Genomic DNA, 17,705 nt, shown 5'->3' with positions numbered 1-17,705 from the left:
AATAGAAAATCCATATGAAGGGAAGAAACTTATTTGTTAAACAAATTAGTTGTTGATCTAGAAAACTTTACACACATACATACACAAATCATCTTATTACATTTTCACTGTATTAATGTGTGTGTACTTAGTTTAGCTGTCACTCATTTTCCACTCTCCATTAATTTTACATTTGTGTTGGGCACTCATAACAGGAGCCCAATTTTCATTTGTTAACAGCACTATATCCTGACGTGTTATTAACAACAAAGACGGTTTAAAATGTAGCAGTCCTGTTTTTATGTCGAATGAAACTGTGTTGTGTTTAGTTTAATCAGAATGCCATTATTTTATTTATCAATTTAAACAACCCTTTTTGTGTATCACTATTTTGCACATGAACATCTTGCAAATCTATATGCAAATATATGGCTGCACATATATTGGACACTGTCTGCTTAAAAATTAACATATCCACTGAACTGCCTGCTGCATAAGAATTATTTCACTTTTATTTTTTTATTTTTTTTATAGAGGGGGTTAGCTTGCCATTAAAGACAATGCAAACTCTCTTACAATTTTGGCACCTTTCTGTATCTGAGTTTGCCACAAGCAAACTTAACCTATTTGTGAAATCCTCATAATTTTCTTGAGATCTTATTTCACGGAACAGCTACTAAAAAGGATACAGCTAAATTTTTACCTGACAATGGCAAATAAAAAAGGCTAATAACCTAATGAAATATTGTATTGTAAATATTTACGTTTCTGAGTGGTGAAAGTTAAGTTAGAAATATGATTCAACAGAAACTGGCAAAGAACAGGGAAAATCAGGCACATTAAAATTTATCAGCAACAACAGACAGTCTAAGTTCAAAATATATAAGAAAGATGAGATATTTCCCAACAATATTAATAGTGATTGAAATGTATGATCTGAAGATTTTCTGTGGTGCCAACAACTGGAAGACTAAGGAGAAGTGGGGAGAAGATTTTTTATTGTTTGTGAAATTTCAATAAAATTCATGTACATTAATGAACAATCAAAGATAACAGCACAGTGCACTACACATTGCATTGTTCTAAGCATGAAGGAGGACAACATCCACTTATAAAGGCATGCAACTCAAATTACTTGCACATTTAGATCATGCACAGAGACAAATAAAAAATGAAGCAACTACATATATCTTATTCACTACCATGAAGTGGATTTCATACAATTTTCATATGAAATCCTGAATTACGAAGCTCTGAAGCTTCAAAGTCCTGCACAGACTAAGCACTACATCATACTGCACTCATAATGCAGTTTTAACTGTGGGTAACAGTGTATTTGTTATCTTAAAATGGAACCTGCTAAAATGACACAAGCTTGAGAAAAATGTGATTAATGACCATGCAAATCTCAGTGTCAAGGGAAGACGGAGGGAAGAGATGCAAATTTGTGTGGAAAAACTACGCCTTATAGATGTATGTCTTGCAGAAAAACACTTGCACAAATGAGACCCCACTGCAAAGGAAACAGTAAAAATAAGGTGGAAAAAGGGACAGAATTTCATATGTTGTGCAGTGAGATTGTCAATGTGATCTGTATATATGTATGGTCTATATTCTCTTGCAGACACCTTAAAAAAAGCTCTCATATATCAAAACTATCTGCAGTGGCAAATTACGGCATCACAATTACTGTCACACTTTGTTATGACATATGTTTTATAAATCATGGAAGGTTTGAGCCATAATAGCTTTCATGTGTAAGTAAGCAGACTGATGACAAGAATAATAGACTGCATCTGTCACCTAAATGTTGCAGGAGGTTGGTGTGATGCAAATGTCATAATAACAGCAAATTTGAACAGAGAGGATTTTACATCAAATCAAGAGTGATGAAGTAACAGTGCATCAGATGAGAGTCTGTGAATAAATCAGGATATTCAGAATACCATATTCTCCACGAAAAATATCTATATCAAGCATCTCAAGCCTTAACCTCATACCAGTATCTGCCTAACACTCTCCTGCAACTTTTTTTCTCATCATTTGTGCGTTAATCTTTTGTGCAGACTATGCCCAACCATTCTCAAATTCCCAAGGATGAAATACTGGAAGTGAAATGTTATCTAAAACTTTAACAGGAACCAGAATACTGTTATAAGAGCCAAAGGACATGAAAGGAAGGCAGTGGCTGAGACGGGAGTGAGACAGGGTTGTAAAAACACCACGTGGGAATACAGGTGACACTGGTTGCAGCCCATCCTCCAAGATATTTGATCTATGCATATAACAATCAGTAAAGGAAAGCATGGACAAATTTGGAAAAGAAATTAATGTTCAAGGAGAAGAAATAAAAATTGACAATAGTCACTGACATTGTAATTCTGTCAGAGATGCTAAAGGACTTCAAAGATAAGTTGAATGGAATGGATAATCTTGGGAAAAGAGATAGATAGATGAACAAATGAACAACAACAATAGTGAAACAAGGGTAATGGATTTTAATCAAAATACATCAGGTGACAATAGAAAAATCTGATTAGGAAACTATACTCTGCAAGTAGTACTTGGTTTCACTATTTGGCCAGCAAAATAACTACCAATGGTAGAAGTAAATGGGATACAAAATGTAGACTTGCAGTAGCGAGAAATGATATTCTGAAAAAGATAAATAAGTTAAAACTAATATAAATTTAGGTGTCAGGAAGCATTTTCTGTAAGTATTTGTCTGGAGCATTGAAGATAAGTAATAAACATTACAGACAAGAAAATTATATAATTTTTGAAATGTTGTGCTTCAGAAGAATACTGAAGAATAGACAGACAGATCAGATAAGCAATGACAAAAGTACTGCTCAAACTGTCGAGAACAATAGGTTCATAGTACAACCTGACAACCTGATAGGACATCCTGAGGCATCAAAAACAGTAAATATAGTATTGGAGAGAAGTGTGTGAAGGTGGTGGTGGTGGTGGTGGTGGTGGTGGCGGCAGCACATGGAGAGAGTGGAAGATCGTAGAGGGAGAGTAACACTCGACTGCAGTAGATAGAGTGAAATGGATGTGGATTGCAGCAGTAGTTATGTGTAGATGAAATGTCTCACATGACACACTAGCACACAGAACTGCATCAAACTAGTGTTTGAGATGTCAGTAACAAAAACAATGTCAAAATGCCAACTTGACACCCTGTTCATAAAACTTGCAACTGCAGTTCGTAGAGCAAGTGAACTTCAAGAATCCAATTCAGTTATAATTATGTACAGGTATACACTGAGATGTAGTTTCTACATGAGCTTCCTAGTAAAGATAAAGGCAGATTTCAGCCCTTAAATCTTCACACTTTCCCATCTGTTTCAAGCATACCCCCATCTTTTGTAGCTAATACACTGAATCTCTGCTGTTGCTGCCACCACTGCTTGCCGTCAACAGTACATTAGATATACAAAGACTATCACGGGCAAATTATAATAGTCAAATAAAAGTACTCTCTTAAACATGTGTCCAGCTTTAAATACAAGCGAGGTGCCTCTCTGTGTTTTTGAGTCATCAGTCTTCTGACTGGTTTGATTCAGCCCACCATAAATTCCTCTCCTGTAACAACCTCATCATCTCAGAGTAGCACTTGCAACTTACATCCTCAATTTTTTGCTGGCTATACTCCACTCTCTGTTTTCCTCTACAGTTTTTACCCTCTATAGCTCCCTCTGTACCACGGAAGTTATTTCTTAATGTCTTAACATATGTCCTGTCATCCTGTCCCTTCTTCTGGTCAGCATTTTCCACATATTCCTTTCCTCTCCAATTCTGTGCAGAACCTCCTCATTCCTTACCTTATCAGTCCAACTAATTTTCAACATTAGTTTGTAGCACAACTAAAATGCTTGGATTCTCTACTGTTCTTGTTTTCCCACAGTCCATATTTTACTACCATGCAATGCTATGCTCCAAATGTAAATTCTCTGAAATTTCTTTCTCAAATTAAGGGCTATATCTGATACTAGTAGACTTCTTTTGGCCAGGAATGTCCTTTATGCCAATGCTAGTCCATTATTGATTTCCTCCTTGCTCCGTCTGTCGTAAATTATTTTGCTGTCTGGGTAGAAGTCCTTAACTCTACTTCATGACCATCAGTCCTGATGTGAAGTTTCTCACTTTTCTCATTTCTGCCACTTCTCATTACTTTCATCTTTCTTTGATTTATTCTCAAACCACAGTCTGTACTCATTAGACTGTTCATTCCACTCAGCAGATCATGCAATTCTTCTTCACTTTCAATGAGGACTGCAAAGTCATCAGCAAATCGGATCACTGATATAATTTCACCTTGAATTTTGATTCCACTCCTGAACCTTTCTTTCACTTCCATCATTGCTTCTTTGATTTACAGATTGAGCTGTAGGAGCAAAAGACTACTCTGTCTTACATCCTTTCTAATCTGAGCAGTTCGTTCTTTATGTTCCATTCTTATTACTCCCTCTTGGCTCTTGTACATGTTGTATATTACCTGTCTCTCCCTATAGCTTTCCCCTATTTTCCTCACAATTTTAAACACCTTGCACGATTTGACATTGTCGGATGTTTTTTCCAAGTCGACAAATCCTATGAGCGTGTCTTGATTTTTCTTTAGTCTTGCTTCCATTAGCAACTGCAACATCAGAATTGCCTCTCTGGTGCCTTTACCATTCCTAAAGCCAAACTGATCATCATCCAACACATCCTCAATTTTATTTTCCATTCTTCTGTATATTATTCTTATCAGCAACTTGGATGCAAGAGCTGTTAAGCTGACTGTGCGATAATTCTCGCACCTGTCAGGTCTTACAGTCTTTGGAATTTTCCAAATTTCAGATGGTACATCGCCAGACTCATACATTCTACTCAGCAACATGAATAGTCATTTTGCTGCCAACTCCATCCCCACCCCAGTTTTCTCCAGTGTAGCAATTAGGTTTTAATAAATTTAGGTCAATTTTCCCCCTTCCCCTTTATTTGTATGTAATTCTTGTGTCGCTCTAAATTCACAGTGGCCTTACAAAAGGCACAGTTTTCTTTTTCTATTTTAATTTGCATAAGCTAATACTCAGTCAAGGTGCATCCTTAAGTGTAAACATTTAGCACCCTCTTTCTGTAACTTTCCTTAGTGCTAGGAGCCTGTACATTTGGGCAGACTTTTGCTATTTGCCATATGCATGGCGATACAATTTATATGATTTCATTGTGTTTTATTGTTTACAAGTCAACTTTTACTTCAACAAGAGTATGTCAATAGGCTATTACACCTGGCATTTAATCTTCACATGAGAAATGCTATGTTTCTACAGTCTTTGCGATTTTTGTTCCTGAGATGAATGCATCATATGGCAAGAGCCATATGGCTTTATTCTATGTACTTTATAAGCAAGTGATGTAAGAAGTTAGTACACTTGCTTTACATTTTTTTTATCTTCAGCTTTTTCTTGTTTGTTTTCTTTAAAATATTTTTGTAAGCATTAATGTAAGTTTTAGGGTTCCTTACACCTTCTGAAGAATATAATTTTAAAATTATCTAATCCTAAATCAAGGGTTTCAATAAACATTTATTTGCAACTGATTGGCAGATTTTTTCAACCTATCCAAGAAATATGAAGGACAGAGATAACAGTCTACTGAAAAGAAAACATATAACATTTCCGATTTTTATTTTATTGGCCACAACAATTTTCATGTGCCCAAATAGTAAACAAACAAGATGAGGATAGGCAACCATATATGTATCACTGATTGTCCAAATTTTTTGGTGAACAGTCAATGCTGACATTCCGAGATGGTACTTCAGACCATATGTACAAATCTTACTATTAATTGGTAACTACATAAATTATTATGTTATGAGCGTCCACTAGACTAGCTATAGAAAGGATGCAGTAAGTTGGCTGCCAGCCCCCAAGTACTCATTGTTAAAAGTTTGCACCATTCAGAACACATCATGTTGACTGTTCTTAGTTTCAGATTTCTGTCACTCTTGGCGACCCCAAAAGTTGTGACACTAATTCCTTGACAAAGTGGTGCTGTATTATCTGTGTGAGGGGATGATTAATTGAGTAATAACAGTAACTGTGCTTATATTTAAATGAACAAATGATCTCAGTCCGAGTTTTCTTCTGTTCACTGTGTTGTATTACAACAGCCTTTACTTAGTGTTGGTAGTTACAAATAAATATTGCATATTGTAAGGGGGTCAACAGCCCCTTATGTAGCGAGAACAATATATCTCTGCCTCATGCAGGTTGCAATAGGTACTACTGATAGTCGACAGCCCAGTATGCCAGAGTAGTCAGTGCTGGGACTCCTAGCAAGTAAGTTGTTGACTGCTAAATGAGCAGGGCGGATTTCGGCAGGACGACCGACCAGGCTTACAATTGTTTAATGGCTGTAAGTGTGACCAAACACCGTGGGCATGACCTCCAGCAAATACGTAACACATTAATTGAGTGATTTGTTGAAGTGTTTAAGTGCGCGTTTGTGCACCGTGATTATGCAGCAACCGCGTCGGGCATCCACGATTTGGATTGCAGTGAGGATTGTGCATTCAGTGCTATCTGAAGAATATTGGTGTGTGATGACATTAATAGGGGATCTATGATGAGTTAACCGTTATTACTTTGTCAGATGAAGGCCTGCCTCATTAGTGCTGTTTAGACAGTACATATAGAACCTTAACAACAAAACATGTACCAATTATTGCTACCCGACATCCTAATTAGTTTTGTTGGATTTGATACGAAGCAACTCCCATGTAAATAACACGTTTGTTTGTGTGGCCATCCTCCGCAGCAAGCATATACATACTTGTTTTGCAAATCAAACTGCCTTTTCCTGCTGCTAGTTATTTTATTTATCCCATAAGCGTTTCGCCTTCTCCTGTTTGAAGGCATCATCAGTGGGACAATTCGCTGATCTGCGATGTGAGGAAACACAGATCAGCAAATCATCTCACTAATGATGCCTTAAAACAGGAGAGGGCGAAATGCATATGGGATGAATAAAATAACTAGCAGCAGGAAAAGGCAGTTTGATTTGCAAAACAAGTATTGCCATGTAAATATTAAATGACCAGCCTTTATCAGTTGTACACGGTGAATCTAAAGTGTTAAGCTATAATCCACAAGTCAATAACGGTGGATGGAATAAGGGAGTGTTTCAATTTTAAGATGACCGTACTGTAAGGTGAATTCATGAATCTATGTTACTTCCACTCCGAATTTATACATGGAAGCTGATCAGTATGAGTCACACATGCCCGTGAGTTATCAGTACTCTAAGACAAATGATAAAACATTCCCTCTCTCACATTCTCTAGCCCCACAGTGGCCATGCTACTTACCCCTCTTCTCCTGAAGTAAGTGGCCAGCTCTACTTAGCTCACAGCCAAATTCACAAAAGTCAATTAAATCTTTAAAATATTACTGTCTCTGCAAATATTTTTCTTTATTACTGAGCAGAGTCTTAAGGTGTCCTTGATGTTAGCCGACAGTTTTGGATTTGGCTGTTATTTACTAGACGCATATTACAAAACAACAGATACTTTCGTAGCCTTTTAGCTGCTGCTCTTTTTACAGTGAAAGTGGGTCACAACCCCACACACACACACCAAAACTAACTCCAATGCTAGTACAATCTCTGTGCTGTTGTACATGTCTAGACCCCATCAACCAAACAGCTACAGATGAGTGACTACCCATTATAATTTTTGTTTACTGTTACCATCCAGGAATTTCCAAAAATTATCAAGGTATTTGCAGTTTATTTCCTTACAATCACAAGGAACTTATGACATGGAGGATTCTAATGAAATCTATATGATGTCTTCAATTAGATTTCCTTGCTGAACTATTCAGCATGAGAAACATTCATCCAAAGTTATGAGTGAAAATTTGAAATTTGAGTCAGGGACGAGAATCAAACCCGTATTTCATGGTTTTAGAAAGTAGTCACCTTAAACTTTAGGCTATCCCAACCTTTCACTGTCACTCAATAGCTGCCCCTCGTTGTGGAACTCTTATACATATATAGCTTCTTGCATCATGGCAATAACACCATCGCATAGAATGGAAGCAGAGAGTCTGTATGCTAGTTCAGGACCTTAAGAGTAAAAAAAATCTTATTTCTCAATCACATATATTAAGAAGAATTTCTAACTATGTCGAGCTAAGATTTACAGCTGAATCTACTTAATAATTATTTATACTATTTGAACAAGGAGACAAGTTAATGTTAACCATGTGCTTATCCAAGCATAGATTTTTGTAACAAAGTTTGAGATTTGTATTTGGAGCATAATTATCAAATACAATTCCAAAGCTTACAGTTTGGATGCTGCATGTGTGTGTTGTAGTTGCCATCACTAAACAAATATTTTGTGACAGATATGCAAGACAGAAAATTTTAAAGGAAAATAAACCTTAACCTTTTTAGTACTGATTAATTAATTTACATTACCCGGCACCAGTAAGATAAAAGATGTAAACAGCATGCAAGTAATAAATAGTGTACTGAGCATATCTTAAGAAGTCATGTCACATTTTTCTCTAATAAGTCCCATAACTATTAATGGATTATTCTTGCATATTACCAATAGCTAATCCCAGGCAATACATAATTTTGCAATGAAAAACTCAATGTCATTTCACTTTCTTTATCTAAAATGAATAGTTAACTAGTTAATCAGCAAATACGAGCAAATTCTTTTCTACAATTATGAATGATGGTAACTGCCCAAGCCAGTTTAACAGCTAAAAAATATCAACAACAAAAGTCAGTAACATTCTTAAGACAAATGATTTTTTAATAAATTGACTTTACCATGCAGTAATGATATAGTTATCAACTGAAGCAAAAAGAATCTTTGGAGGAGGAGGAGTAGTAGGATCACTTAGCTTTACACTTCAATCAGTTTACATTTTACACCTGGTTGTGGCCAAACAACTTAACACCAATTGGTGAATGAGAAAATTCCCCAAAAGTTATCTAGTATAATATTGACTGACAAGTACTACCCAGTTCTTAACTATATTTCTTATAAGGGTTAAATGAAGTCCGTGTTATTGGACTGAATCTATAACTCTGCAGTGTCCCAACACAAGGTTTTTATTTACAAAGACATTCAAACACTAACTCACATTCCCACACAGAGTGAAAGATTCATTCTGCAAATCATCCCCTGGACTGTAGCTACACTATTTCTCTTCTATATTTTTTCTTTCGGAAGAGCTATGCTTGCCAAGATATGTAGGGGAGCTTCCGTGAAGCTTCTGAAATAGAAGAGAGATACTGGCAGAAGTGGAACTGTGAGTGTGTCACAAGTCATGCCTTGGTAGCTCAGTATAAGAGAATTGCCCACAAAAGGAAGGTTCTAGGTCTGTGTTCCAATCTGGCAAACAGCTCTAATCTGGCAGGAAGTTGCCTAGTTGCTACCTTTATGACTTCTCCCAGTTCTAAGAAATACAGTAATGTTTAAAATCAAGTTCTGTCCCATCAAGCACTGTATTCAACAATAATAAATTTTGTCAAACATGTTCAACCTAAACTTTAAATATGCTCTATCATCTGGCTTCCTGATTAGTGCTGGCTGGAAAAGCAAATAAATAAATAAATACAGTCAGGAACGACATTCAGCATCATTTTGACAGGCAAAGCTTTCGGATTTCTGATTACAGAAGCCTATCTTGCTTAATGGACCATCTGCACAAATTTTCCAGAAATTATTAAAAGAATCTGCCTCAATGTGAATCAAATGGTTTCCAACTTTAACCAAGTTATAAATGTCCCAGTACACTTGTGATTTTGTACATAACAAATATGACAACTGAAAAAGACTTTTGGCGCTAATCTGCACTTAATGAGATAGGAATGATTCCACATTTAAAGGAAAGAACCTCCTTTACTGGTGCCACTCAAACTCACAAAACTCTTTCAGCAAGTGTCTGAGGGCTTCTCCGCAGTCATTTCCGGTGCGGTTCTCCTCTTGCTACCTGCAACGGTCATTTGCAGCAGTACGGGAAGCCAGGATCCGTTTACTTTTTCTCTTTCTCTTTCCTCTTTCTTGTATATACTGTATAACATGCACATGCGGAAAAGTTTATGTCGGAATGACTGGACGATCAATCAACACCAGCATCAAAGAACATAAGTGACATTGCAGGTTAGGACAGATGGAGAAATCGGCCATGGCATAACACGCACTGAGTGAGACCGACCACGTAATAAAATTCGCCGACACGGATGTTCTGGCTGTAGAGAAGCACTACCACACACGCTTGTTCGGAGAAGCTGCAGAAATACAAAACAACCGAACAGCTTCCACAAGAAAGAGGAAAGCCTTAAGGTAAACGGATCCTAGCTTCACGTACTGCAGCGAACGACCGTCGTAGGTAGCAAGAGGAGAACTGCACCGGAAATGACCGCAGAGAAGCCCTCAGACTTTGGCACGCCAGGTACATACAGTCTGCGCCCGCGAGCTCGGCTCCAGTTCACCACCGGCAATGGAGGGTGAAGCTTTGACAATGCCAGCCACTCGTGCCAGCGAAACATAAGTAAAATCATTAGATGAACGTCGGCCGAAGAACCTGAGACAGGAGCCAATAGGTAATTAAACTATGTTCTAACATTGAGGTTGTTTGTACTTCAGGAAGAAACCTACATTATTCACAAACATAAAATGTATGTGAGATAAATCAAGAAAACATAGACGTTGCTTATATTCTGGAATTATGTAATGCAGTAAACCTTTAATTAATTATGAACACACAAAACATATTACAATTTTGCTTTTACTACTTCCCTCAATTACTAAATATTGCTGAGGCTCTCAGTGACGCACCAACTAGTTTAATTGAAATTTCAGAATCATTCATATCTGAAGAAATACCGATTGTATCATTTTGCTCATAGCTTCCTTAGAAATACAACATACAGTCCTGATACCAACAAATACGATGGAAACAAAACAAGTATCTACTATTTTGTGCACACAATAGAAAATGAACTATAGGTTTGAGGATATATTTGTAAAAATTTCATGATTTTGAATTAACACAAGCAACAGGCAACATTAGTACAAGAATCATTCAATATGAATGCCTGTAAATATATTAATAACACAACAGAATGAGAGTTAATTTGCCTGTTTTACTAACTTAAAATGAAAACAAATAAAAACAAAACAAAATTTGGCTCAGTCCACTGAATAGTATCTCACCTTCTTTCAAATAAGATGATTTATCCGTACCAGGAAACCTCACACATTTAACAGGATGTATTTCAAGAACGTTAAAAAGGTCAGCAAGGAAGACAATCAAATTCTGCCTCATGGATCTGGAAAACAGTAAGAGCTACTGATTTAAACCATTTCTTTTTTATATATTTAAAAATACAACAATTAATAAAAAGAACAGTATCTATTGTAGTGTGGACTATGTTAGCTTTTGACTGGAGTAAAACATAAATGTTAAATTTATTTACATGATCTAAATCAGTGGTTCCCAACCTGGAGATAATTAGCCCCTGAGGAGTAAAATGAAATTTCCTGAAGGGTAAAAACTGTAAAAACTGAACGGCTCAATTCTGTTTCTTGAAACTAAATTTTTTTCAAATCATCATTACTACTCTCACAATTCTGTCAGACTTTAACATGGATTATATAAGTTATCAATAATTACTTTTTCTCAATCAGTACAATTAGTGCAGTGGAGGTTGCAGGATCCTCATATAGTCACTACTCACTACACACACATGTTGTGCTTTGTCTCATACACTGCTGATGATAAGACAGACACATACGTAACAAACGCTAAACATCTCAAGAAAATGCCTTCTCCAAGTTGTCGACAGTACCTGCGGTAGTCCAGAAATTGCTTCACTGCTGATTCGAAACAGATGAATAAATCAGCTGACAGTACAGCTCAGCAGTAACTACATAAAGGCTACTGTAGTGCTGTACACAGTATTATTATTACTATTATTGTTAGTGACTGTGGTCAGACACAAAGTAGTAACATCCAAAAGTCTTCTAATGTCTGCCACTTCAGAAATAATACGAGCAGCAACCAAGTGATTTAAGAACAGTAAGTATGGTGAACACATTTTAACTTGGTTGATTGGAAATGAGGTTGCAGTGTGCAGGTCAATCAAGTCCTGCAATGGAAAGGAGTAATGCAGGGGATTTTTTTTTTTTTTTTTGTAACAACTACCTACCCTCACTGTGAATAGACAGGTTTCTTATCGGAAAAGGAGCCGTGGGTAGCAGTTGTGGTGCTCCACAAATTCCTTCACTTTTCATTCTAACCAACAAACACAAAAACATACACAAACTCAATATCATTCATCTTTCATCATTTTAATAATAAGTGTGTTCCAAGAAACCAAACAATGGAAAATAAAGGATGGAAAGTAACAATATTATGAAAAGTAATGTTGCCACTCACCATATAGCAGAGATGCTGAATTGCTGATCGACAGAACAAAAAAACTGTCACAAATAAAGCTTTTGGCCAGTAAGGCCTTCATCAAAAATAGACGACAGACGTACATAGTGAAGCATTAGAAAATAGCAACAAAGGAAAACAGCACTGGGTTAGGACGTGACGAGAGATGACATTGGAGGGGGGGGGGGGGGGGGGCTACTAGCTAATATCTAATTGCACTCTCAGGTAATGGTCTTACAAAGGTTGAGAACCACTGATCTAACAGTTTAACATATTTTTTCTAGCAACATATTACAGACTTTCCAGTCTTTCAACTTCTTATACACAGAGTGACAATTGTTCAATTCTTGAAACTCTCTACCTGGGGAACTTTAACATGTACTCATTTTGAGAATAAAGTGGCAGTAGCTCGACTGATTGTAACCATATGCTGTCTTTCCATTAAAACTGTTTGTGGGCAGTTGACACTACTTCAACAGCAGGAAGTATGGACACCTTTCACACATGAACATTCATACCTGCATAACTGAAAGACACATCCAACATGTTTACACAAAATTTTAGTTTCTTTTCACATTTTCTCATTTACTGTACGGGTACAGGACATGTCTGGTACTCACAGCGTAAAAATTATCCTTCAACTGATTGTGTCAATGGTTATCACGAAGTTGCAACTATATGCCTTGTCACCAGACACCTGAACTTACTTTTCCTCAAGGAATATAATTTCTGGAACTGTATGGAAAAAAATTCAATTCTTTTCCAGAAAACCTGTAGTAGGTTTCTATTAATAGAAAAATTTGATAAAGTGAAGTGAGAAGCAATGTCAATCCTCTGTCATTGGTCTGTCCAGATTATTCAATAAATGAATTCAGTATTTTAATCTGGAGTGCAATTGGATAAGCACACATGCTTTGGGTGATTTCCATAGCAACACTCAAAACAAAGTGGTACACAATTATCAGTTGGTAATAGTTTCATATATAAAATCACACTCAACCTATACAAGCACATTCACCTAAGCATCTTTGTCAATAAATAAGCAACAGCAAATGTATGTGCACACACAGATGGTAATTTTCTTGTAAATATTTTGCAAAATTATGATCATTAAATCACACCACAGCTCATGTTGATTCCAACAACCATCCTTGCACAAGGTAATGTGCAAAAACTGAAATATTTGTGGCAATAAGAAATCATTGGAAATTGTCTGTTAAAAGTAGACACTCTTATCAAACCGTTTATTTTATGCACAATAAATAAATATAGTGCTTATTTATTATCCAGCAGTAGCTGTAACTATAATGGAGAGCAGGTCACCTACTCTGCTGGTGGTGTAAACCAAAGAAATAGGAATAGGAAAGTCCTGACAGCGATCAAGGAAAGACAAGTTAAACACCAACCTGACCTCTTCCAACTTCAATTAATTTGAAGGGTTAAGACTCAAAAATAATCAATTACATTTTACCTTATCAAAAAAGTAATTAACTGTCAAATTATCACCTCTTTCTACGCACTTCCTATATCACTGCTTTCTTTTCAACTGAACTACTGAAAAAAATCTTGTTCAACAATCTACGTTTTAACAAGAAGAATCTATAGAAACTTACTAAATTCAGCCTGATATTCCGATAAGTGACTGGTATTACTGAGTGTAAAATATTCATCATTTTTAAAGCCATGCCATCATCAAAATGAAAACAACATTTAAAAATGAATAAACCAGAGAATTTCCTTAAGTGAAATGGGGTTGGAGAGAACACATAGTGGAATGAAAATCCTGTAAGTAACTCACTTTGGTGAAATGATAAAATGATAAGTAGGATTTCCCTTCCCCGCAGTCAAACTTAGAAATTTCAAAAATAATTTTCTTTTTTTCGATCGCACATGTTGGAGGGGGAAGAAGGGGAGGGATGACATCATAGATCACGTAGGTACAGTGAACTGCCCAGCAATGCACCATAGCTCTTACAATTCCACCTTGTATACAAGCCAATTATTCTCAACAGTGTTCAGTGATTTGAGAACTACGAAAACATCCTCCAGTTTGAAGACAAAAACTGAAGCAATTGTAAAGAACATATTTTTGCCTTTAATACAAGCAGAACTGAAAGAAAACCTTAACAAACATTACACTTGCTGGTAATCATGAGTACCCCAAGTAATTTCCTGCAATTAATCAATACTTTGTTAAAAGATAAAGCAATTCCGTAGAAACTGTTACAGCTGTGAGTGTAACAAGGAACATTCCAACACAATTTCTGAATTCATTCATAATGTTAGACAACACAACAATATCAATAATACGACAAGTGCTTATGTGAGTAATAACACAAATACGCGTGTGAGAGGAGGGGGAGGGGGGGGAGAATCTCTCTGTTGTGCCTACCTGCAGCTCAACATTTCTGCTATATGGTGAATAGGAATCAATCTTTTTCATAATATTCTGAAATGCTAAGGATTGGGTGCCCAGTCCAAATTACACGCAACTGACTACAAACAAAGAGTGACTGTCTTCCTGTAGATGTTCAAGCTTTAATTGTGAAACTGTACCGTCACTTCTCTAGACATGCTGTTTGAGGTGTGTCATCCACAGGAAGTATTGTGAATTTGTTAATATTACTATCAAGACCCTCAAAGCCATGTAAAACCAAGATGGTTATGGTTTTTTCTGGCCATTTAAAGATTTTTATGTATGTTTGAGCCACTAAAATCTTATTTCATACTACTAGACAAATGCCTAGTTCTCCTCAAGTCTTTTCTCAAATGAAGTTGCTGAGGCTTATTTCTAGTTTCTCATGGCACAGAAAAGTGTATCAAAAGTTCACTGCCAGAACTGAAATGAAAGATTTCATTCAGTGAGGTTAGGAGGGTGCTACAGGAAGTAATTGACAGAATGCTGGTTTTGTTATTACAGAAGTGAAGGATTCACTAGCTGATCTGCCAACAGCCCAATATCCGAGGTTTCATGACAAATGCATATCTTCGGTCAATGCATGACAGTGCACAGTACTAATTTGTTCCAAACAGCTGTGTGTGAATATGTGATTTTCCAGGGAGTCATATCTTGGGTTCTACTGATCACAGAGACGAGGGGACAAGTGTTTTGGTTAACCCCTGGCCTAGTGACCACTGTACGCCTAACAGGAGAACAGGAGTACTGTGGCTATCCTGCAGTAAATCATCAAAATTTGAACATTAAACACTTCCTTCAGCACAGGCAAATTGGCAAATCTGTTGGTTCTTTTGCATTATGTGTGATCTGGGGTGGACCTTAAGCAGGTTAGCACCATTTGTTCATGGGTCGTTCCAGAGAAAACCTAAAAAAAAAAAAAAAAAAAAAAAAAAAAAAAAAAAAAAAAAAAAAAAAAAACAACAACAACACCCCATGATTTTTGGGTACCAAAAGTACAAATTGTGGAGATGGCTACTTCCATAATTTCTATTCATTGCAGATCAATGCAATTTAGAGGTTCAAAGTTACCACACTTATACACATAAAATATGCAGTCTGAAGCATAAATATCATTTTAACAGATATGACAAAAATATGGCAATGGTTCTAAGGTCACTAAACTATGTTTTCAGACAGCATTTTTGCACCAATAAAGCTTTATAACATACTGTCTCTGTATAATAGGCATTTCACTCCTGTACAAATACACCCAAAGTTGTACAGCAGTGACAAGAAATGGGCTAAAGGAGTCCTCACATGCCTGAAAAGGACATAAAATTACTGCCAAAACTTATGCAAAACTGGAAATACTGCAAATTCTGTAAAATATTCATGACATTTTTATTCTTTTAAGATACAAACCATAAGCTGGGTGTTTTGGTGAACTGTGATCTGTGAGCAAAGTGTCCAGACAAAATATAAAGCAAACAATTTTACGTTTTCCTTATACACTATTGGCCATTACATTTGCTACACCATGAAGATGACGTGCTACAGACCCGAATTTAACTGACAGGAGGAAGATGTTGCGATATGCAAATGATTAGCTTTTCAGAGCATTCACACAAGGTTGGCGCCGGTGGCGACACCTACAATGTGCTGGCGTGAGGAAAGTTTCCAACTGATTTCTCATACACAAACAGCAGTTGACCGGCGTTGCCTGGTGAAATGTTATTGTCATGCCTTGTGTAAGGAGGAGAAATGGGTACCATCAAGTTTCCAACTTTGATAAAGGTCGGATAGTAGCCTATTGCGACTGCAGTTTATCATATCGTGACTTTGCTGCTCGCGTTGGTCGAGATCCAATGACTGTTAGCAGAATATGGAATCGGTGGGTCCAGGAGGGTAATACTGAATGCCTTGCTGGATCCCTACGGCCCCGTATCACTAGCAGTCGAGATGAAAGGCATCTTATCCGCATGGCTCTAACGGATCGTGCAGCCACGTCTCGATCCCTGAGTCAACCGATGGGGACGTTTACAAGACAACAACCATCTGCACGAACAGTTCGACGACTTTTGCAGCAGCATGGACTATCAGCTCTGAGACCACGGCTGCAGTTACCCTTGATGCTGCATCACAGACAGGAGCACCTGCAATGGTGTACTCAATGACAAACCTAGGTGCACGAATGGCAAAACGTCATTTTTTCGGATGAATCCAGGTTCTGTTTAAAGCATCATGATGGTCATATCCATGTTTGGCGACATCGCGGTGAACGCACTTTGGAAGCGTGTATTTGTCATCACCATAGTGGCGTATCACCCAGCGTGATGGTATGGGGTTCCATTGGTTACACGTCTCAGTCACCTCTTGTTTGCACTTTGAACAGTGTACGTTACATTTCAGATGTGTTAGGACCTGTGGCTCTACCCTTCATTCCATCCCTGCGAAACCCTACATTTCAGCAGGATAATGCACGACCACATGTTGCAGGTCCTGTATGGGCCTTCTTGGATACAGAAAATGTTCTACTGCTGCCCTGGCCAGCACACTCTCCAGATCTCTCACCAATTGAAAATGTCTGGTCAATGGTAGCCAAGCAACTGGCTCGTCACAATACGCCAGTCACTACTCTTGATGAACTGTGGTGTCGTGTTGAAGCTGCATGGGCAGCCCTACCTTTACACGCCATCCAAGCTCTGTTTGACTCAATGCCCAGGCGTATCACGGGCGTTATTATGGCCAGAGGTGGTTGTTCTGGGTACTGATTTCTCAGGATCTATGCACCCAAATTGCGTGAAAATGTAATCACATGTCAGTTCTAGTATAATATATTTGACCAATGAATAACCGTTTACCATCTG

At 37.3% G+C, this 17,705-nt stretch overlaps 1 protein-coding gene across 3 annotated transcripts in view; it reads right to left on the bottom strand.

The window, feature by feature from the left end:
- LOC124773042 (patronin) overlaps positions 1-17,705 on the bottom strand; it is a 399,845-nt gene that overhangs the window by 157,419 nt on the left and 224,721 nt on the right. For all 3 annotated transcript variants that reach the window (XM_047249368.1, XM_047249369.1, XM_047249370.1), the window contains exon 6: positions 11,216-11,331. In XM_047249368.1, coding sequence (XP_047105324.1) covers positions 11,216-11,331 — 116 coding nt within the window. The remainder of the gene's footprint in view (positions 1-11,215; positions 11,332-17,705) is intronic.

Source organism: Schistocerca piceifrons, chromosome 2, assembly GCF_021461385.2.
Source record: "Schistocerca piceifrons isolate TAMUIC-IGC-003096 chromosome 2, iqSchPice1.1, whole genome shotgun sequence".
Classification (NCBI taxonomy): Eukaryota; Metazoa; Arthropoda; class Insecta; order Orthoptera; family Acrididae; genus Schistocerca; species Schistocerca piceifrons.
Note: the sequence above shows the minus strand (reverse complement) of the source record. Positions and strands in the feature narration are given on the sequence as shown.